This window comes from Sturnus vulgaris, chromosome 4 (genome assembly GCF_052056855.1).
Source record: "Sturnus vulgaris isolate bStuVul1 chromosome 4, bStuVul1.hap1, whole genome shotgun sequence".
NCBI lineage: Eukaryota > Metazoa > Chordata > Aves > Passeriformes > Sturnidae > Sturnus > Sturnus vulgaris.
Genome location: NC_142246.1, coordinates 37283373 through 37305506, shown reverse-complemented (window position 1 = coordinate 37305506; position 22134 = coordinate 37283373). Strand labels below are relative to the sequence as shown.

Sequence of the window (22134 nt, the reverse complement as noted above, 5' to 3'; positions counted from 1 at the left end):
TATATTTTACTTCTGTCAGGACCACTTTTTAAGGAAGTACTTGGATTAGTACACTTCTAAAGAATTGTTTCCAAACCTCCACTAATCCACACCCTCCCTATGGTGGTAAGAGAGCAGTGATTCATTGACATAGTATGGGTTGTTTGATAGAGTAATCAATCTTTTGTTGCAATGGCTTTAGGTGCTTTAACTAGCACAAACCAGTGGACAGTCACAATGTAAAATGTGTAATATCCTCAAAAACTCACTGTTTACAATTGCTGTCTGTTACTATCCACAGAATGGGAGAGAAAAATCCAAAGTCAAATCCATCCTTGTCAGTCTCATTTCTTCAGCTTTTCTGTAAATAATTTTTGTATCGACCTCTATTTAAGCCTGGAGTAGTTCTGTGCCATTATTCCAGAAGAAATTTCATCTTAAATTGGTTTTTGAATCTAGCTATCCTTACTTGCTAGACACAGCTGCCCAGTGTTTCATGTACATCTTATTTATAGACATATTGCCCTATGATAGCTGTATATTATTTACTCTATCTGGACATATTTTCCAGGCTGATAATACAGCATTGTTAAGCACAGTAATACCTTTAGCAAGTGGCACGTTTTTCTGCTGGAGATCTTTTCCATCTTCATGTGAAGAAATCTAATGTTAATTTTTATGTTGTGGTGGTAAAACATGAAGAGAGAACAGGGGTCATACTGGTGCAAGTTGAGATATTGCTACAATAAATGACCTTGAGTGTAGTTTTTGCAGGTTTATTTGGAAATAAACGTTGGAAATTTTTGTCTTTTGCTCAATAATTTACATCATAAACTTATTAATCCAGTCTTAGAAGCTGCTGCAGGTTAATTTTGTACTAAATGTAATTGATAATGTAGTTTTATGTTATTATGTGTTTTAGAGTAAGTTGCAAATGGAAAGCTTCTGGCAAGCAGATAGAGTGTGTGGCACTCTGAATGATACATGTTTTAAAGTGTGACAAAGTAATTTGAAAAAGCTGGCTTTTGAAGTTCTGCAGCTAAAATTAAAGGATGAATTATTTATTGAAAATTAACGAATGCAGTGACAGATACAGTTTTTTATTTCTTCCAGATAAAAACTATTTTGAGCGGCTTCATCATCAGAGGTTACTTGGGGAAGTGGACTTTGATGATAAAAACAATTACTTTAGTCTTGGCTGTTGCATCAGGTTTGAGTTTAGGAAAAGAGGGTCCTTTGGTACATGTTGCCTGCTGCTGTGGGAATATTTTTTCCTACCTCTTTCCAAAATACAGTACAAATGAAGCTAAAAAAAGAGAGGTAAGTTCTTGAAAAAGCATTTCTAGTATGTATTGAATTTTGTTTCATTTACACTGATTTGTTTAAAAGATTATATTTATTCTCTTGGACAATGTTTAGTGATTATCAGTAGTTATTTATTATGTTAAGAACAATGTATTATCTCCAACATTCTCACAGGTAAATAATTTCCGTGGAAGAATCAGTTTGTTTTCTTCCACCTCAGAGACCATTTGATTTTATTTAAATTTTTTCTGTGCTTGTCTCTACATTTTAGTAATTGATGAGTGTCTTCAGCTGTGAGGACAGTAGAGTACTCTGAACCCATGAACAAAGTGTTCCTGGTGACAGCAGTGTTTTCTGCTCTGTTTCAGTTCACTGTTGTTAGTGAGAGTGTGGTGGGTTAGACTTGGTATCAGCCAAGCAGTTCTCTCACCCCTGTGTGTTGGCAGGACAGCAGGAGAGAGTGAAGTGAAAAGCTCAGAGGTCAAGATGAGGACTGGGAGATTCCTCACCAGTTACCACTACAGGCCAAACGGACTAGACTTGAGGAAACTTACCTGACTGCCAATAGTAGAGTAGCAAGAAATGAAAACAAAACAAAATGAAAACAACGACAAAAAAAAGATAAATGTATCTTACCCCTACTGTCCCTTCTTGAAAGGCTCAGTTTCGGTCTTAACTCTTCTATCCCAAGGGATACTTTGTCTCTGCTGCTCCTTCCTCTAGATATTTTCTCCATTCCAATGTGAGGCCCTACCCATAGGAGACAGTCCATCAGAAGTATCTTCAGCTTGGGTCCTTTCCACAGGGTACAGTCGTTCAGGATTGCTCCAGCCTGGATCACCCACAGGCTGCAGTGCTTGCAAGAAACCTGTTCCTGCTTGGGCTTCTTTTCATAGGCCATGGCTCTTGCCAGAAGCTTGCTAGGAGCTTGCTCTGGTGTGGGCTGCAGGGTAAAGATCTGCTCTGCCATGGTCCTCCATGGGCTGCAGGGAAACAATCTGTGTCATCATGGGCTTTGCCATGAGCTGCAGGGAAATCTCTGCTCCAGCCTCCTTCTCTCCAAACTAGTTCTCAGACCCTCTTTCCATCCCTGTCACCAGCTTTGTTTCCCTGCTCTGGATGCAACCAAGGACTTTGACATTCTTGCTGTGTGGGGCCCAGAATTGCACAGAGCACTCGGGGTGAGGCTCCTCAAGGCTGAATGCAGCAGGACAGTCACCTCTGTCTGCTTGTGCTGTGCTTGATGCACCCCAGGATTTGTTTTGCCCTCTGGGGTCTAGGGCACACTCTGCTGACCCCCACTCAGCTGCTGCTGACCAGCACCCCTAGAGCCCTCTTGGCAGGGTTGCTCACCAGCCAGTTCTCTTCCAGTTTAGACTTGGGTCTGCTGTTACTTCATCTTAGGTGTGCAGCATTTGGACTCATTAGATTTTATCCCTATAATCATTGCTCGGGGCCTCAATCTACCTAGATCCTTCTGTAAGGCCTCCTGTCCCTCAAGAGAGTCAATGGCAGTTTGGTATCAGCAAACTCAGCTTATAGCTATAGTGAGACTCTGTTGTTCATGTTTACAACGTAGACTGCAACAAACCCTCTCTCTTTATTCTTTTCCAGGTGTTGTCAGCTGCCTCAGCAGCAGGAGTTTCTGTAGCCTTTGGTGCCCCAATTGGTGGAGTCCTTTTCAGTCTGGAGGAGGTATGTCAAGAGATGGCACTGAAGAATAAATATTTTAGAAAATCTGTCTTAGTTTAATTAATCTCAGACTCCTTTAAGCTATGGAGTCTCTCCTAAGAAGGAAATTATTTTTGGACCCATATTTGAAAGAGTCCTGTTACCAGCAAAGTCCTAAAGATATTTTTTCTTTTTTTTTGAATGAATGTCAGCTTACTTTGTTCCTACTTATTTTATTCTGGAAAAGGGCTAAGTTTGTTAATAATTACAGTTTACATACAGATAGAGACACGACAGCTTTTCAGTCTAGAAGTTCATTCTGAAAAAAAAAAGAAATAGGGCTCTAAATTTTTGAAAAAGGCTTTAGAAACTTATTGGACAGTTTTGTAAAGCAAGTTTTTAAACATTTCTTAAGGTTTCAAACACTAAACACAATTGAATATGATCATTATTGAAAGGGCAAATATACTATAAAACCTATCCCCAAAGCAAGCAAATTCTCTTCTCCAAAAAATGCTTTATGCTAAGTTAGTTTTAATTGTAATTTCCAAAAGACATAAGAATGTTATTTCTATCATTGGCATTTTTAAAGACCCTAAAAAACTCTGAATTGAAAAGCAGGGAAAATATTTTTATGTATAATTTTGTTGTATTCTTAGGGGATTTTGAGGAATTCCCCTGTTCCCAGAAAAATACAGAAGAAAACTGTCTTGCAATTCAAATCAGGCTATGTGGGGCTTAAGAATGAAATTGCATGTTCTCTTTTGAGGCCTTTAAATTTTTTTTTATTAATCATACTTCTTAAAAATAACAGATCTGTGAGAAACCTTTCAATATAGATTGAAAGGAGAAGAAAATAATAGGAGGCAACCTGAGAGTGCATGATCTGGTTCTCATGAAGGCTAATAAGAGACACAAAGCAGAGCAGCTTCTAAGCATAATTTGCAGTGCATAATTTCCTAACAGTCTTAAAACAGCACTTTTCAACATTGCTGTAGTATTGTCTTTAAATCTGAGTTGTTGAGCTTTTTAAAAATGTAGAATCTGCTGGAGTGCCAGTGCTCCAAGTAATAGGAATCATTTTTTTTGCTCATACCATGTGAGCAACAGTGTTCTAACACATCATTAGCTTGTCTTTCCACGTTTTTAATTGAATCACTAATAATTCTGGTGTATTGTCTTTTGCAGGTCAGTTACTATTTCCCACTGAAAACTTTATGGAGATCATTTTTTGCTGCTTTAGTAGCTGCATTTGTTTTAAGGTCCATCAATCCTTTTGGCAATAGCCGCCTAGTTCTTTTTTATGTGGAATATCACACTCCTTGGTACCTTTTTGAACTGCTTCCTTTTATTCTTCTGGGAGTATTTGGTGGGCTCTGGGGAGCATTTTTCATCCGAGCAAATATTGCATGGTGTCGTCGACGCAAATCTACAAAATTTGGGAAGTATCCTGTCCTGGAGGTTATTATTGTTGCAGCAATAACAGCTGTGATTGCATTTCCTAATCCATATACAAGACTAAACACCAGTGAGCTTATTAAGGAGCTCTTCACAGACTGTGGGCCATTAGAATCCTCCTCGCTCTGTGACTACAGAAATGATATGAATGCAAGCAAAATTGTAGATGATATTCCTGACCGTCCAGCAGGCACTGGAGTCTATTCAGCTATATGGCAGTTGTGTTTAGCACTCATATTTAAAATAATCATGACAGTCTTCACTTTCGGTATCAAGGTAAGTGGGAATGCAGTAGCTCTTTTACCTGCTGTGATCATTTAATTATTGCCTTTCTCATTTCCCATCTCTCAAAGCTAGAAGCTTTGTTTATTTTTTTTAATGTTGCTTCTTTTTTAAAAAGGTCTTTCTGCTTTTGGTTAATAAGCAAGTCTTGTAGCAAACAGTATTAACTTTAATTAAATTCAGAATAGCCCTTTGTTCAGCTGAATAGAAATGCTCTAAATGTAGTAGGGAGCAGTAACTGGATGGATGGATGGATGGATGGATGGATGGATGGATGGATGGATGGATGGATGGATGGATGGATGGATGGATGTCTGTTTGTATGGCCCTGATTCAGCAATAAGGGATGTCTCTAAAATTTCCGAAGTTCGGCATAACCACTCAGGCTCCCAAGTCTGGTACTTGGAAGAAGAATAGACTGTACCCCTTACACTACTTGTTGGTGGTAATTATATCCACTCTCTTCATTGTTCACATAAATGTAAACACTACAGATGTTAAAAGGAGACAATAATGATTTCTTTTGCTGTATTTTCCAGTATTGCATGTTGTGATGAGAAAGTGGGCTTTGTTCGTGTGACTGTAATGGAAATTTCTTCTTCATTACCAGCAGTGTGATTTTTCCCAATTGTTTCATAGATATATTTTTGAGGTGGCTTCAACTTCTCCTCAGTCTTTGGCAGTTTTCTGAATGATGATGTATAACTGTCACGCCTTCATAATTTTCTGTCTTGTCGGACTCCCTTCACAGTTTTTCCAACCATGTCATTATCATATGTGTCTTAATGCAAACTTCCTGTAGAGTATTCACTAAGCAAGATTAGTGTTTAAATTTGCCTTAACTTTTCAGTTTAAGTTGCTGTTCCATGTAACAGCACGCATCAGAAAACACTTCTGTGAGGGTATTTGATCATTGGGATATGCTATGCAGAGAGCATCCTTGGAAATACTCATATCTTGGCTGGTGGCAAGCCTTAACTACTTGCTGTAGGTGACCTTGCTTGAGCAGGGGTAGACTGTGGGGCAGTGATCTTCAACCTCGATTATTCTGTAACTGATAGAGCAATAACATCATGTTGTGTTTCTTATGTTTTGATATTTTAGAAGATGTTGCAGGTTGTTATTTGTTATATGATGGTGGGTAAGAGGAGTCTTAGAGTGTGTATTTTAAATGCTAGTCTTCCTTAGGTCTGTAATTCAGCGTGTTCTGCGATCTGACTGCTTCAACCTGTTGTTTAGTTTTGTATTCTCTTACTGTGTCTCATTTATATCTAGGACATTATTTTACCATTCATGTGTTTATGTGCATGTGGCTCTTTTGCGTGGGATTGTTACCACAAGGTCACACTGCACATTAGAATTCACTGGTTTACAGGATGGGAGAGCTTATACTTCATTTGGGTTTGGTTCATTTTCTCAGAACTTCAGCATGGTGGAAATATTTTTGTGAAGTTGTGAGAATATTTTTATTACTTTGCCAATAGGCAAGGAGTCGTGTTGCTGTCATTGATGGAACTGTGCTGCATGAATTTCTTGAAAGCTTTAAAGCGTGTGGTTGGTTAGAATGTCAGCCAGCATCTGGAGAAGAGGATGTTACTTTAATGATGCTTATTTGCTTTAGGCTTTATCTCTATAAAAGAAGCAAATTCAAAATAGGAGGAAAAGAAAAAAAGAGAAAATAAATAATATTATATTGTCATTTAAATAATTTTAAAGGATTCTCTGGGCCCTCCAGATCTGTTCCTGGAGCTGTAGCCATCTGCAAACACACAGCTTCCCCACAGGAACTGTTTTCCTGTGAGGTGAGCAAAGCTACCTAGCTGCTGCCAGGGGCAAAGTGATTCCTGCTGCTGTTACTGCTGTGGACATGCGTTACCAGGAGGCTGATATGGCAGGGGTTTGGCATTTTTTTGTTTGTTTTTTGTTTTTTTTTCTTCCATGCTTTTGTACCTATATTGTAGTGCTTATTATTGGTAGATTCATTACTGTGTCTAAATGCTGATAAACTGATGGGAAGGAGTTACAGTTTCATCTCAGACCATGACTGGTTGTCTTGGTTTGAAAGACAGGTGTCTCCCAAGAAAGGCAGGAGCCTCTTTTTAAAATGGAGAATGTAAATCCCCTCCCTCCAAATTACTATAATTTTGAAATTAAGGGGGCTCTTAGGCAAAGATATGGGAATAGGAATAACAGTTCTTTACTAGGAAAATTGAAATAGAAATACAGTATTACAGAGAACAAACCCCAAAAAACACTGACAGAGTCAGAATACAACCTGACACCCTGTCAGTCAGGGTGTTGGTAGCAGTCCCTTTAAATGGTGGCTGCAGTCCTCCTGGATGACAGATGTGGTTCTGTTGAAGCAGTGCTCCTGTAGAAGGTGCAGTTTTCCTCCAAAGGTCCAGTGATGATGTGGAAAGGTCTGGTTTTCCTCTGGGATCCAGTGGAAAAAGGCTGCCTTGGTGTTCCAAATCCCAGTTTTTATCTAGGTAGGAAATGCTTGGCTCCTCCCCCTGGCTGGAGCATCTCCCAGTGGGATGATGTAATTTTATCAGTGGCACTCAATGGCCCATTAACAGAAGATATGTCCCTGGAGGAAGGATGGGTTGGGGAAAGATAAGGATGACTGCCCCACTTGATTTTAACAGATGGCCCATTAGCAGAGAATATCTCCCACAGAAATAAGGATCACTGTCCCAGCTGACTTCAATGGAATACGTACTTCTGGTCACATCCTGTATTGCAGCCTGAGACACTGGTACACATCTGCACTACCAAAGAAGTGGAAAGTTGTACACATATCCTAATCCTTGCTTCTTCTAAAGATGACATATATGACACAGAACAGATCTTTTCCTCTGGATTGTAATTTGAGCCCCAGAGAAGAAAGCTGAGAAGAGGAAAATCTTAGCTGTTTTCCCATGCTACTTCTCTGGGATGATTCCTCTCCCCTTTGTGATTTGTGATTCATGGACTTATGTGAACAAATGGACCTGTAAAATCATAATTACAGTTAGACTTGTAACCATTATCCACATATGATGGAAAGAAGAGAAGGAACTAGTGTATAAAAAGTTATATTACCAAAGGACCAGAAACAATTTGGATGCAATTTCCATGTGGAGATTAAATTTCTGTGGCATACTGCTAGCACAGTAGGATCTGAGGCAGTTTCAAAAGTTTATTGAGTTACTTCTATATTGGAAATTTGGATTTTTTTCAGGGTACTGTTCACCAAGAAAGAATTTCACTCAGGAAAAAAATTTGATTTTAGCAGCTAGGAAGGGGCTTAGATGCCTAATTAATTGTGGGAAATAACAGCAGTGGTATAAATGAGCAATCTGAATACTAGACTAAAATGATAGCATTGAATATTACCTCTATAAACACTGAAATATTAGGTAATTCAGTATAGGAATTAAGGATTATTAAACCTTTTCTCAAAACCCACGCTGCTGACTGTCTAACACAAAGTTTGTTTTACCTTGTTTTTTTGGTGAGAAATCTTCTTTGCAACCATAAATATAGACAAAATATAAAGTAATAATAATTATAAGCTATGTTTGCTTTTCCATGGTTTGTTGTTAGAAATCTTCTTTGCAACCATAAATACAGACAAAATATAATAATATTGATAACAATAACATTTCTGAAATACGTTTATGCGCCACCTATTGAATAGCACAGCAAATATCTGTAGCTTGGAATTCCACAATACTTAAATTTCACACCTGTACGGTACAAGAAAAATTACATGATGTGTCTTGTTACAGCAGGAATGCAGTATTTAATTATGTTATTTCAACAGGATGGGATGAGGTACATTTAGACAAAATAAAAATTCTACTCCTTTTTTGTAGTCACATGTGTACTTCTGTCATAGTATAAAATACTTTGATGGTAACAACTGCTGTGAGGAGAAGCAGCAGGCATTTACAGTTTAATAAGACATTTAGGTACCAGTATGTTTTTTGGAAAGATTAGCTTCATAAGGAAAATAAAAGATACACAACAGTTTCTTTATATGAAAATGCTGATAAAAGCAAGTTTGCAACAGTATTTTACTAAGCCATGGTTGTGTGACAAGGCTTTAGTTAGTAGCAGAAAAACATTTTAAGTAGCTAAAATTACAGTAGGAGCTTCTTTTTTCTTTAACCTACTGCGTTAAACCTACTTTTTGCAGTGAGGATTATCTTGCCTTTTTCTCTCTTAGTGTGTTTAGCATTCTATATACACCAATTTCTATGGAAGCAGCAATAATAGTACAAAGCCTCTTTTAAAAATCACCTGTTTAGTTAATTTATAGCAGTTTCAGGAAGCAGTTTAGGAAGGCAGTCAGTCCTGTTTGGTAAGTGAATGTTGACTCTGAGGAACATGAAGGTATAAGCGAGACAGGAAATGATAAGGAGCACTTTTCAGTATGATTAGCACAGCTCACACTGGACATGCACATGGTAGAGAATTGTGCTATTGGTACTGAGTGTAGTCCGTGGTCCTGTATTGGTGGTAGATTTTCTCTTAAACACATTAAGATATAAACAAACATGCTCATAATGGTTTCTGCTAATCAGGTCAATCGGAGATTTCAGTAGCATTCTGTTAAGTTCTGCTAATCTTCCAAGGTCACTTTACATGGTTTTAACCTGACAGTTTGAGCATTTTGCATCTCTTTCAGAAAAGAAATGTAAAAAATCACTTGTTAAGCGATGTGTCAGGTATGTTCCCAGCAGCATGACAACAGTTCCGTTTTTGTTGCAGGTTCCATCTGGGTTGTTCATACCTAGTATGGCAATTGGAGCAATAGCAGGAAGGATTGTAGGAATTGCAGTGGAGCAGCTGGCTTACTACCATCATGACTGGTTCATTTTCAAGGAGTGGTGTGAAGTTGGAGCTGACTGTATTACACCTGGTCTTTACGCTATGGTTGGTGCTGCTGCATGCTTAGGTAAATAAAATATAAGAAATAAGCATCTGATTTCTTCATATATCAAAATAATGATTAAAAAATGAAAGAAGATATTAACCTGTGCTGTTTTGGAGCACCTGTTTATAGGGTCTTCCCTCCAGAATACATTCCCATCTCTACACAAATCCTTGTGATCTGAGGAATAATATGAAATCTAAATAGATGAGAAATAGGAAAATTTAAGTAGTGTTTACTTTCTCTTTTTGGTGTCAAGAGATGTCATTACTACATTGGTCAGAAAAATCAGTTCCTTGAAATGCATGAAGTAGAGCATTTACAGTGTCAAGTATAGTTAAAATTACTAGAAGGAAATGGTGTGATCACCTGCCAAATCTACATGAATTGCAAAAGTTCTTCTTGAAATTCAAAATACAAACTAAAGTTTTAGATGTGTGCAAGGTACTTTTAACAAGTCTAATTATTGAAAATCAGCTTCATGGAAAGAGGCTTAAGTTGGGCATCTAAACTTATCCATGTTTATAATTTGGTGGGCTTAGAAATTAAAGTTAAAAGCTGTTAGGGAAGATTCTACAAGAAGTAGACCTTTTCTTTAAGGAAAAGTGTGTTTGGGCAATCAAACTAGTGATACAAATTTAGGTTTTGGAGAGGTGATTCTGGTTTTTATTAGTGCAAATTGAATTACTCTTCAATTCATTGAGAGACAGTTCATATCCTTTTTTAACTGAAGATACTGCATCAGAAACCTTAGCAGAAAAAAAATACTTTAAATAGTAATAAAAGATATAATCCCTGTCTTCTGTTGTCCAAGAAAGAGACTTCATCAGCTCATAATTCTGTTTAGCTTTAATGATTAAGCAACAGCATTAAATTCCTAATCCTTTGGACAGCATAGCTGTTCATTTGTTATTGTGACTTTTTTGCATTAGTTCCATTCTTTTTTCAAATTCTTTCCTGACTGGATGTCCTTGCATTTCACAGTACATTTAATCCTGATGTGGCATGGAGATATACACAGTTTTATTCTTAGTTTACATTAAATAACTGTACATAATTTCCCATTCCCTTTATTACCTCTCTTTCTGTGAATTTTCCCTAAAATGCTCTTTCTCACTTCTAGAAGTTCTGTGTTAATTTTCTGTGTCTGCTTCTGTTGGCACTATGCAGAAGGATGTTTATCAGATGACCTCTCATGTCAAAGTTATGTTTGTAGGTCACAACAGGAAGACAGAAAATTCTGAAGTCACTGTTCTGATACTCAAATGTTACTGGCTGTCATTTTCCTTGCAGGTGGTGTGACAAGGATGACTGTGTCCCTGGTAGTTATTGTCTTTGAGCTAACAGGAGGGCTGGAATATATTGTGCCCCTAATGGCTGCAGTCATGACCAGTAAGTGGGTAGGAGATGCCTTTGGTAGGGAAGGCATCTATGAAGCACACATCCGACTGAATGGGTATCCTTTCTTGGATGCAAAGGAAGAATTCACTCACACAACACTGGCTGCTGATGTGATGAGACCTCGGAGAAGTGACCCACCTTTAGCAGTTCTGACGCAGGATAATATGACTGTGGAAGACATAGAAAACTTGATCAACGAAACCAGCTATAATGGTTTTCCTGTTATTATGTCAAAAGAATCGCAGAGACTAGTGGGTTTTGCTCTAAGAAGAGATTTAACTATTGCAATAGGTAATTAACTTTCAGTATTGCATTATTATGTACACCAATTTAAATTGTTTTATATTATTTTATATTTAAAATAGAATTTACTCTGTATGCTTGTAGACTCCAGGTTGATTTAAGTATATGATAATACATCTTCAGTAGTAGTAGGCTCTGAAATGAAGAAAATCATCATCTGTTTGTCTCTGTTGTAAAAACAAAAGTTGTCATATTCAAGTAGGTCAAAACATTATCTAATCTGGTATGTTTTAGTTTTTTGAGTCTTTTGAAAGCATCTTAATTCCTCTAGTAATTCTCATTTTTGACCAGCAGTATTCTGTGAGAATTACTGTCCAAGTAATTTTAAAATGTATATCCTGTTTCTGACAGTGAGTTACTTATTTTGTTATAACCAAGGTTGTATTATGGAGAGATAAGTGCAATATTAATTATTTTAGGTTTATGTTTTTCAACCTGTTTGTGTCATGGGAAATTGTCCCTGGGCACATGAGCACATAAGCCCTGTTTGGGACATCTCTTTCTGGATGAATGTTAGTGCTTGTGTGATACTTGTGACTTGCTTTGTGCACTGGCAAGAAAAATTCTGTGGATTTTGAGGCTACTCTCATAACCAAAGGAAGAAACACACTGTTATGTAAGAAAAGGTTACAACGCTGTAACATCTAGTGCATGAAATAAGTGGTGGAAATTGTATCTTAAACTATTTTTTATTATACATACCTCTTAAACAAAGACACTTGAAAAAGGGACAGAAGTCTCCAAAAACTTTTAAAAAACATGTTTTGTGAACATAACACTGTTTACTTCAGTCATAATTTTGCCTGTGGTCTTAATACTATACTGTGTATACCATGGTATTACATTACGTAGGATGTATATGGATTGTACAAAATTCGGAAATTATACTTGTTTGAGTTTGCATTTACTTGAGTAAATGGGGGAATAGCAGAACATTCTTCTTAGAATACGTTTTCACAGGTAAGACTCATCTCAGCTGCTGAGGTTATACAGTGAAAGTTGTTTAGCCTTGGGTTGTGTCTGTGTTAAGAGTCAGTGCCCTGGCAGCCAGGAGGGCCAACCCTGTCCTGGGGTACATTGCCAGCTGGGCAAGGAGGGGATTGTCCTGCTGTAATCTGCACTGGGGCAGCCTCACCTCAAGTGCTGGGGACAGTTCTGGATGCCAGATCAGAGGGTTATAAAGCCATTAGAGATCATCCACATGAGGGCCACAAAGATGATGAAGAGCCTTGAGGGGAAGCTGTATGAGGAGCAGCTGTGGTCACTTGGTCTGTTCAGCCTGGAGGAGACTGAGGGGAAACCTCATTGCAGTTACTTCCTCATGAGGGGAAGAGGAGGGGCAGTCACTTTTCTCTTCTCTGTTGGTGCCTGCTGACAAGACCTGAGGGAATGGCTTGAAAAGCTTGAAAAGGGAGGTTTAGGTTGGATATTAGGAAAAGGTTCGGGGGGCTGTCAGTTGAGACTGGCTTTTCCCTGGTAGTTTCTTCAGGAGCTGAGTATGTTATTTTTTTTTAGCCTTTCCATCTCTTTATAGTAAATAAAAGTTACTTATTGGAGTGAGAAAATTAGTTAAATAATGACTAAAGCTGAGTGGCAAATGGCTTTTCTGATTTTTGCACAGCTACTTCCTGGGAATAAAGCAGTGGCTTTGGAAACATAAGTGAGAGCTTGTTAGTATTTATTGAGCTGTCTGTCTGCACTAACATCTTACTTCAAGAATGTAAATTCTTCTTCCTCTGTTGTTTTTCCCCCTTCCCTGTCTTTCTTAAAGAAAGTGCTAGAAAGAAGCAGGAGGGGATTGTTGGCAGTTCCAGGGTATGTTTTGCCCAGCATACCCCATCGCTTCCAGCAGAAAGCCCTCGACCTTTGAAGCTCAGAAGCATACTTGATATGAGCCCTTTCACCGTGACAGACCACACACCAATGGAAATAGTGGTGGATATTTTCCGGAAGCTGGGTCTGAGGCAGTGCCTTGTAACACACAATGGGTGAGTAAAGTGGCAGCAACGCTGTGCATTTTGTTAGATACAGTAATTTTCACTTCCAGGATCAGAGTATTTGAACCAGGATATACACCAGGATCATGGTATTTGAACTCCTTGGTATTGCAACTGAGGACCCCAGCTGTTTATTAATGTGCTGTGCTGTAGCACACCTCTGAAATTCTTATGCCTTCCTTGTATTCCAAGTAAGCAGGTAGATTATTTCAGTCATTTTATCATGTTCTGTTAAAAATTTACTGCGATTCAGCAAGCTTGGTCTGTGCAACTTGCATGTGGAAGAGACACAACTTGTCTTGCAGAAATTTAGTGTTGTGTGTTGCACAGTCTAAGGCCTGTATTTCCTAGTTATTATCTATGTTCTGACAACATTAAATGTATCAGCAATTACTGAACCTCTACAACTACTGTGTTCATAAAGAGTAAAGGAGAAAATGATCTCTCCTTCCGGAGTCTAGTGATGGCGATTACCACCAAGCTTTTGTTTTTTGGAATACTAACAACTAAACTGCTGCTAGTTCTGGAACTTCAATCTGCAACTTTTGTTTCTACAATTCAAAATATTTCAGGAAAGTAATTTTAAGATTTAGAATGTTTGTAAGTGAGACCGTTGGGAGTTGTCCTGTGATTATCTACTAAAAAAATCAGCCCCTGGCATGGAAATTAAATGTTCGTTGTAATTGCCTCTTATCTAAACTGCTCCTTGTTTTCTTTTACATGATCTTTTTCTGTGCAGCTGTTCCTTTAACATTCTGCTTTCCTGTATCTCTTGCACTAAACACTTGACATGCAACATCGAAGCTCCTTACCCATAGTATCTTGCTTTCCCTTTAGCATGTCTTTTAAGGTACCTGGGGAGTGAAATGTCTGCTCATTCACATGTTTAGGATTGATCAATATCCTTGGGACAAGAAAACTGAAATGACTGGGACTTCCTTAGTTTCTCTGTGGGCAAAACAACTGCTGCTCTATGTGGCGAATGTTTAAATATTTCACTGGTTTCCAAGTGGGGTCTTTTTTCAGATGTATTTTAAAACAAATTTACTTGGATGTTTTCCTGCCTGTTTTTGTCTTATTTTTTTTTCAATGCATCTCTGTATGGAATGGCAGGTAGTGTTTCCAGAAGCCTTTCTCTGCTAGGGAAAGGACATAATGATCTGACACTTGGAAGTTAGTGTGGGCATGCAGTTATTCTTGTTTTGGGGAGGGAAATTGGAGTCGATAGAACTTAACAGAAGAATATTTATTGTGATAATTTTTGTCATAGTTTCTGTTGTGGTTGAGTGCTCAAACACTGATGTTGATGCTAAAATCTTCTCTAAAGAAATCTCTCGATTGTGCAAAGCTATGTCAAGCTCTAGTAAAAATTTTTAACTATTTTATGACAAAGTAGCAGGAAGTATGGATGGCTTTAATGTTTTATTTATCCTACTTTAGTTTACAAATTTGTGACATTCCACAAGCACACTGTCCATTACGAGAAGAGTGGATCATAAATACTAGTACTGGTGGTGTTTAGCCATGGCATACAGCCTTGTGGACATCAAGGACTGCTTTATATTTTGGCTGGCAGATTTCCTGCAAACTGAGTATACCTGTTTAAAGACTTGCATCAACATACTGGTTCCAGTCTAGATTGGATTGTACAGAAATTGGTGCAGGTGACAGAGAGAAGACTGAGCCTTACTCCTCCAGATTTTTACCAGAATATCCATTCCAGGGAGTTGCTCTTAATTTGTCCTGTCACAAACAAGAAATTTGTCTGAATTTGTCTAAGGACATCAGATAGCCCAGCTCTGTAGTACAACTTCAAACCTCACTTGCTATGACTTTACACAGTTTATTACTTTGTTCATCTGCTGTGGCTTGTTAACATGTGAATAATTATCTGTATGTGTGAGGAGAAATATCTATTAAACAAAGTAGATTTTCATTTCAGTGCCTTTAAAATGCAAAATTTGGGAAAGGGTACTGACTTTCAAATAAATTCTCATTTAATTAGTCATTTAATTATCTCATTAGCTTTCCTGCAACCATTTTTTTTTTGTTTGCTCTAATCCTTTTTCATTATGATTAGAACTTTTTTTTTATATTTTGATTTCACACACAGTTATTAGCATAACATAATCTGTTGCAGGATTGTCTTGGGGATCATCACAAAGAAGAACATATTAGAGCATCTCGAGCAACTAAAGCAGCACGTCGAACCCTTGGTGATTAGATATATCAGATCTCATAATTAGACACATTAGAAGTCAGGAAGCATGAAACTTGTGAACTGTTCAGGGCTTTTACAACCTCGGCTGAACAATGAAATCTTCTTATGCTCAAAATTTTTATTAGACTTAAAACAAGATGTACAAAATCCTTTTGTAGAAATGAAGCTGTAAATGTGAACATACTGTTACTCACAACATTAAAGGAAAGTAAACAGTAAACTTTTTGATACTTGTGTTACTGAGATCACATCGATCCAGATGGTTGATCTCTTGAATTCCCTAGGTGGGAAGGGATGCAGCTAGGAATACTTTTTCCCTGCCTAATGCAAATTAAGATTTTCTTATATGCCAATTTCTTTTTCTGATTTGGACAGCTTTAAATAGCTGTTTAATAGCAAAGTATCACATCTTTTGAGAAGCAAAGTTAAGCATGTTTTTAATTGCATCATTAGATCTTCCCTGTAATCCCCCTTTATCAACATGATTTAAAAAAAATATTATTATTTTTAAGCAAAGTCCTGTGATTTTATGTAAAGTCTGTGATTCTGCCACTATTACCTACAGCAGTCAGTGTACTCCTGTACAAAATGTACAGTGATACCAGCCAAGTGGCTTGCTACTGTCTTGACTGTTGACTTCAGAATCTAGATACAGTTTTAACCATAATGTTGTGAACTAACCCCTTAGATAGGTGGTACACTTTGTGTTAATTTGGACATGGTTGCTGGTTCCATGTCTACTAAACATACCCACCATGTTTAGCTGCTTATGTGCAAAACATGCTAATTATGTTCTCATTTTATGCTAATATTTCACAAGTATTTCATGCGTCCTTTAATAAGACAAATTGAAATGTACTAACCAGAATAAAAAGGGCAGCAGCTCATTCATTCTGCTCTTTGCTTCTCTTGTGATATTATCCTTTTGGACAGTCTCACTCTATTTGGTGTTTTGCAGTTATAGTTTCAAAAGACCCTGTCATAAGAGCACAGTATGTAAATTGGAAAATGAAAATTTTATTACTCAGTTGATTTTTTTCTAAAGCCATGAACTCCAAAAACTAATTAACTTATGTTTATTATACAAAAATTTCATGACCAGTACAGTGTGCTCCTATGAATATATTTAATCTGAGCCAGTGTGTCAGACTGGAAGGATCCTTCTGGTTTAAAAAAGGAGGGAAGGGGAGTTTGAATTGCTTGATTTGGGGCCATCAAGCGGTACATCACTTCTGATGGCTAGGTTGGAACATGCCTCCCTTATGAAATGGGATCACTATCACTCCTTTTTCATACCTCTCTTTTCTTTGTCCCTCTTTGTTACTTTTTTGTTGGCATATGCTAATCAAAATTTGATTTTTGTAGAAACAAAAAGTTAAATAAAAATTGTAATGGGCTCTACCTGCATGACTTGTATTTCATTAAAATGGACTACAGCTGTCAGAGACCATCTGATACAGTGTCTCAGCATTGCTGTGTTTTATCCAACTGGTGGTTCCTTAACATTTTGATAAATAAAATGTTTCTGTTTAAGTAAGAAAATCAGGCTGTTTACTTTTGCTCTATTCCTGTCAACAAAAAGGACTTGGCTACAGATTTGTTCCGCTTCATTATTTTCCTGCTTGGATTAATATCAGTCTTCCATTTGTCCTTTTCAGGCGCCTCCTTGGCATTATAACAAAAAAAGATATCCTCCGTCATATGGCCCAGACGGCAAACCAAGACCCCGCCTCCATAATGTTCAACTGAAACCCATAGCTGAGGAGAGAGAGGAAACAGAAGAGGAGGTTCATTTGTTGAATAGCACAACACTTTAGTCTGGGGAAAACTTCTCAAGTCAGAGACGAGCTGGGTTTTTACGTAACAGTGCTGCTGGCAATCAGGAGTCAGTCTGGGGGAGCATGTGGCAAGGAGGAAGGCTGATGGGCGTGTGGGAAGGGAGAGCTGCTGTCCTGCACTGGATGCGTCCCAAGAAATCAGGTCTGCCATGATAGTGCAGTAGGTGAGCCGTGCATAAGTGGTGCCATTCTCCAGCCCAGCCTGGTACTTCAGCATTGAAGAGATGTGTTACTAATCCCTGTTTCTGGAGGGATCATTCTGAATTGAGCCATCTTGTGGAGACTGAAAGGTCTTGCCGTTTTTACCATTGAAAACTGTTGTGTTAACTCATGAAACGTATTAACTATTACTCGTCACCTTTCTACATTCCAGAAGAGCTTTATTTCTCTCTCTCCTGAGCCGTAACAAAGCCTCTTTAAAATTGGTGTGCCCTTTTGAAGCAGTTGTTTCTCATATTGAGATGTACTGTGAGTTACTGAGGTGTGATCACAAGAAGGGAGATTTTTCTTGTGCCATTAAATGTGTAAGTTCGTACATCACTAAATGGTTGGGGCAGTGCAGATCCACTGCAACAAAACCAGATTGAACAGGTAATACTGTGCAAGAACATGTGAGACTTCCTTCAACCCGTGTGCTGTCGTGATATGAGAAAACTAAAACCAGATGAAACCAGTACTTTAAAGAAAGATACTGGTTTTGCTGCAGAAAATATCAATAATGAGACCTGGTCTTATGCAATTTTTGTATTATTGAACACACTATGATATATACCAATGTTGTGCAGTATAAGGAAAAATACTGCTATATTCTACTAGTTTAAGAGCTGGAACAATTCTGTATACGTGTATCTGGTTAAAAAAAATGCATGCTTCAACACTGGAGATCTTTTTTCCCCTTGTAAAATTTGAGAACAGTCATTTTTATTTTTTTTTCTCCACTAAAGACGTTCCACTGCTGACATGGTAGGAAGAAATGTAACTCATAATTTGCACTAAATGTATATTATTTTTCTTGAAGTTTTACCATTCTTTATTTATATTTGTATGGATTTAAAAAATCTATTAAATATGAATCAGTTAATATCTCACATAATTAATTACCTTTTTAATGTGATTTTATAGAATAATTCATAATCCTCTGCAAATAATGGAGGATTAGAAAATGTTTACAACTAGATGAAGGGTTTCAAGAAAATGGCTTCTTTATGATCCAACATACATACAAGGTAATTTTCAAATGTAACTTCCACTGCCATTACCTTGGATTTCCTTTTTTTCTTTACTAGCAGATAACTGGAACAGTAATAGTAGGGTTTTATTAAAAAAAACAAAACGAACTTGCAGGGTTTTAAAAGTAATAGGAGAAAGCAACTATAAGATTGCTTTTGACTCCTCTTTTCTCACAAGTATAAAAAGGTGTAAATTATATGTAGTCACACCTGAGCAGCAGGGCAGAATTGAATCTAGTACTTGAAACTTTGGCAGGACTTTAAAATTCAGCAGCAACACACACACTCAGAGGTGAACTGACAGACCCCTGACTTCTTTACAGTACATTATTTCATTTTATCAGACCACCACCAGAACTGTATGCAGAGGAAAAGTGACAATATGCTATATCCTAAATTAGGGAGGAAAAAAATTAAGAAATCTGGCTGACAAAAATCATATTTTGTAATACGAGGTTGGATAAAATTTCTTTCTTTTAACAATTATGCTCACAAGACTGCAAAAATGGCAAGAATATAAACACTAAAAGTCTAACGTAAATAAATATCTCTAAGGCATTCATCACAGTTACCTCAAACATCTTTATTCACAAAATGTGATTTTATCTTAATAAGACAATGAACCAAAATTCTGGCACTTTCAGTGAGCTGCACAAAAATGGCTGTGCTTAAGTAAGTGCACTGTTGAATTTTAAATGATTTTTCTTAGTAAAAAAACTGCCATCTACATTTGATCATCTCAGCTCTAGCAGCAACTGCAACCGGTAGAAAGTGAAATGTGCCAGGGTGATCACAGTGATCAGGCCCTGTATTTAGAAACAGGTTTGGAAATGAAACAGGGAATTGGGCTATGTAAAAATGGCAGCATAGCAACAACCAGCTGTACTCTTCCATGTGAAGTCAGTACTAGTTGTTAAAAATTTGCTGTTACATTACATAAGCCTGAAGAAGAGGGAGCTTCACAAAGAGCAGGATTTGGCCCATTTACAGAAGGCAGCTCTGGAAGTTGTCTGTGACACTGAATTCTGTTGTCTGACTTTTTTTTCTACAGTGGAAGAATACAAACTCACTACACATACAAAAATCACTTTGAATCAGTTTGAAATCTCTGCCATGTCTGATGTTATTGTAAAACAGTGCTGTGTGTACTGTATTAACTTGCACCTAATTCTAGAGACTGCTAAATTAAAATACAGTTCACACTCCTGCTGTGTTTCATTTCTGTGTGGAGCCCGAGTGCTGCACATAAATTGTGCATCTCTGTTTACTCTTAACCTGCTAAGCTTTCCCTGTTGACATTTAAAATGTCTTCTGGTAAACATACAGTAGAGGTTCTGTTGATGAAGTATGTGTGCCTGTGCTGTGCAACAAAAAATTTCTAAAGTGAAACTTGCAGCGCCTTACTCAAGTTACTAATTTAAAATAAAAAAAAAAGGTGGTGGAGGGGAAGGGGAAAGTGTCAGCATTTTTTTATTTTTTAAATCATTCAGATACTGGTTCATGAAGAATGCATTCTTTGTTAATCTGTGATGTTGCCTAGAGCTGTATTTAATATTGATCTTAATGTTTTTATTTATAATAGTGTGGTAGAACTGCATATCATTACAGTAAAAATTCTCCTTACTGTGATGATTTAATCAAGCATTAAAAACTTCTGTATGACCAGTTATTGTTCTGTCATGTTTTCTCATTGTTTTCCCAGAGGATTTGTGTTGATGTTTGCATTTATTCCCTGAGAGAAAATGAACAGCTAGGAATTTTACATACAAAACTAGTAAGACTTGACAAGAAGAATGGAGTTTAGGAGATGCAGTAATTGCACTGGCTAGCATTTGGCTACAAATCAGTAATCAACCCCCGATCTGCCTTAAGGTAGGATATTTTTCCAAAATAAACATTTAGGATTATGTTTTAATTACAGAATTTAAAACAAAGTATTTTTGATTTAAAGTAATTAGATGATCCTTTTATTGTCTAAAAGCCAGCTGTTGATGATGTACATGTCAGAGAATGGCCTGGGTTGAAAGGAACCTTGAAGATCACCTCGTTCCAACCCTCCTGTTATGGGCAGGGACTACACCTTCCACTAGACCAGGTCACTCAGAGCCCCACCCCACTGAACACTTTGAGGGATGGGTATGTTCTGCCCCTCTGGGCATCCCATTTCAATCTTTCACCACTCATAATAAAACAGGTCTTATCCCTATCTAGTCTGAATCTACTCTCTTTTTAGTTAAGACCATTATTCCTTGTTCTAGTGCAGCAGGCCCTGCTAAAAAGTCTGTCCCAGTTTAATGATACATGGCACATCAGTCATTTTGCAGCTGCTGTAAACAGATTTCCTTCTCCATCAGGAGTTAATACATGAATATGGACATCCAGCCTCAGGTCCTTATTGTTGCAGGTCTAAGTACATATTTAAGTAACAGTTAAAAAGTTGAATTTTTAAAGGTACCCTCCAACTCAGACCTTTCCCTGATTCTTTTTTAGTACTTCTATGGTTTACAGGGCCTTAAGATAAAGGTCTCCTATACTTGAAACATAAAAAGGAAAATAAGACGGGAAATATCTGGGTTTTTTATGTATAAAACAAAACTCTAGGCCTATGAATGTTTGTGTTTGAATAATTGGGATGTTAATATGCTGAATGAAAGGAGTGAAGTTGTCACACTTATAGAAGTAGCTATGGCATGTGATGACCTTGTGCATTTGAAACTCACAATATTTTTGCAGCACTCTAACCTACATTGTATCTACAATGTTCCTTTCTGCCATCAAGTAACATATAGCTGACAATCCTTTGCTTAAAAGAGTAGAAATTACTTACGTTTAAGCATGGTGCTAGTGGCCTATAATCTTTATCAGTGATAATTAGTATTGCTGTCATTAGTACTGGTGTGAATTGTTACAATGGAAGTCAAGTCAAGGATGGTGGCAGGGCTGCTGAGTAAGAGCAAGTGTTATTTTCCATTGTTTCTGGACTGTTACTTTAATCAATTGCCCGAGAATAAACCACCAAGTGCAATATTAAGTCTGAACTGGGGGCTAAGGGCCTTGAAAACCATGAATTTGCATATTGTACAAAATCACTTGCGTTTAATTTTTAAATGTTTAAAACTGAAAATGGCTTCTTCTGATTAGCAAGGTAGCAACCACTGTGGAATTCTTAGTTTCTCTTGTAATGTCAGTTAGCATTTCCTTCATCCCATCAGTTTCCTCCCACTTGAGCCAGCTCCAGCAATGTAAGAGCAGGGGCAGAAGAGAATGTTTCACCTGAGGTGTGGGACTCAGCTGGGAAATGCAGAAGGGCAGAACCATCACCTGGAGCAGGGACGCAGGGCTCGGTTCGCCTATGGCACAGGTGGGTGGTGACGGAGCCACAGCGGCCCAGCCCTGCCGTGAGTCGCTGGCACGATGCCCGCAGATGCTGCAAGCCGTGCTGGGCTCGGCCCGTCCTTCCCGTGTTTGCTTCGAGCGCCAGTCGCGGCCCCGGCTCGGCTGCCGGGGCGTGCAGAGCAGGGCCAGGCGG

At 37.9% G+C, this 22134-nt stretch overlaps 1 protein-coding gene across 4 annotated transcripts in view; it reads left to right on the top strand.

The window, feature by feature from the left end:
- The window catches only part of CLCN3 (Cl-/H+ antiporter 3), a 61309-nt gene extending 41035 nt beyond the window's left edge, over positions 1-20274 (top strand). For 2 of the 4 annotated variants that reach the window (XM_014878546.2, XM_014878547.2), the window contains 7 exons: positions 1093-1299; positions 2899-2979; positions 4144-4689; positions 9454-9640; positions 10910-11308; positions 13092-13308; positions 17197-20274. In XM_014878546.2, the coding sequence (XP_014734032.2) occupies positions 1093-1299; positions 2899-2979; positions 4144-4689; positions 9454-9640; positions 10910-11308; positions 13092-13308; positions 17197-17287 (1728 nt within the window). In that variant the 3' untranslated portion in view covers positions 17288-20274. Of the gene's footprint in view, positions 1-1092; positions 1300-2898; positions 2980-4143; positions 4690-9453; positions 9641-10909; positions 11309-13091; positions 13309-15457; positions 17081-17196 lie in introns of those variants that run through there. The other 2 variants (XM_014878544.2, XM_088163613.1) reach the window with 2 other exon arrangements.
- The last annotated feature ends 1860 nt before the right edge of the window (positions 20275-22134 follow it).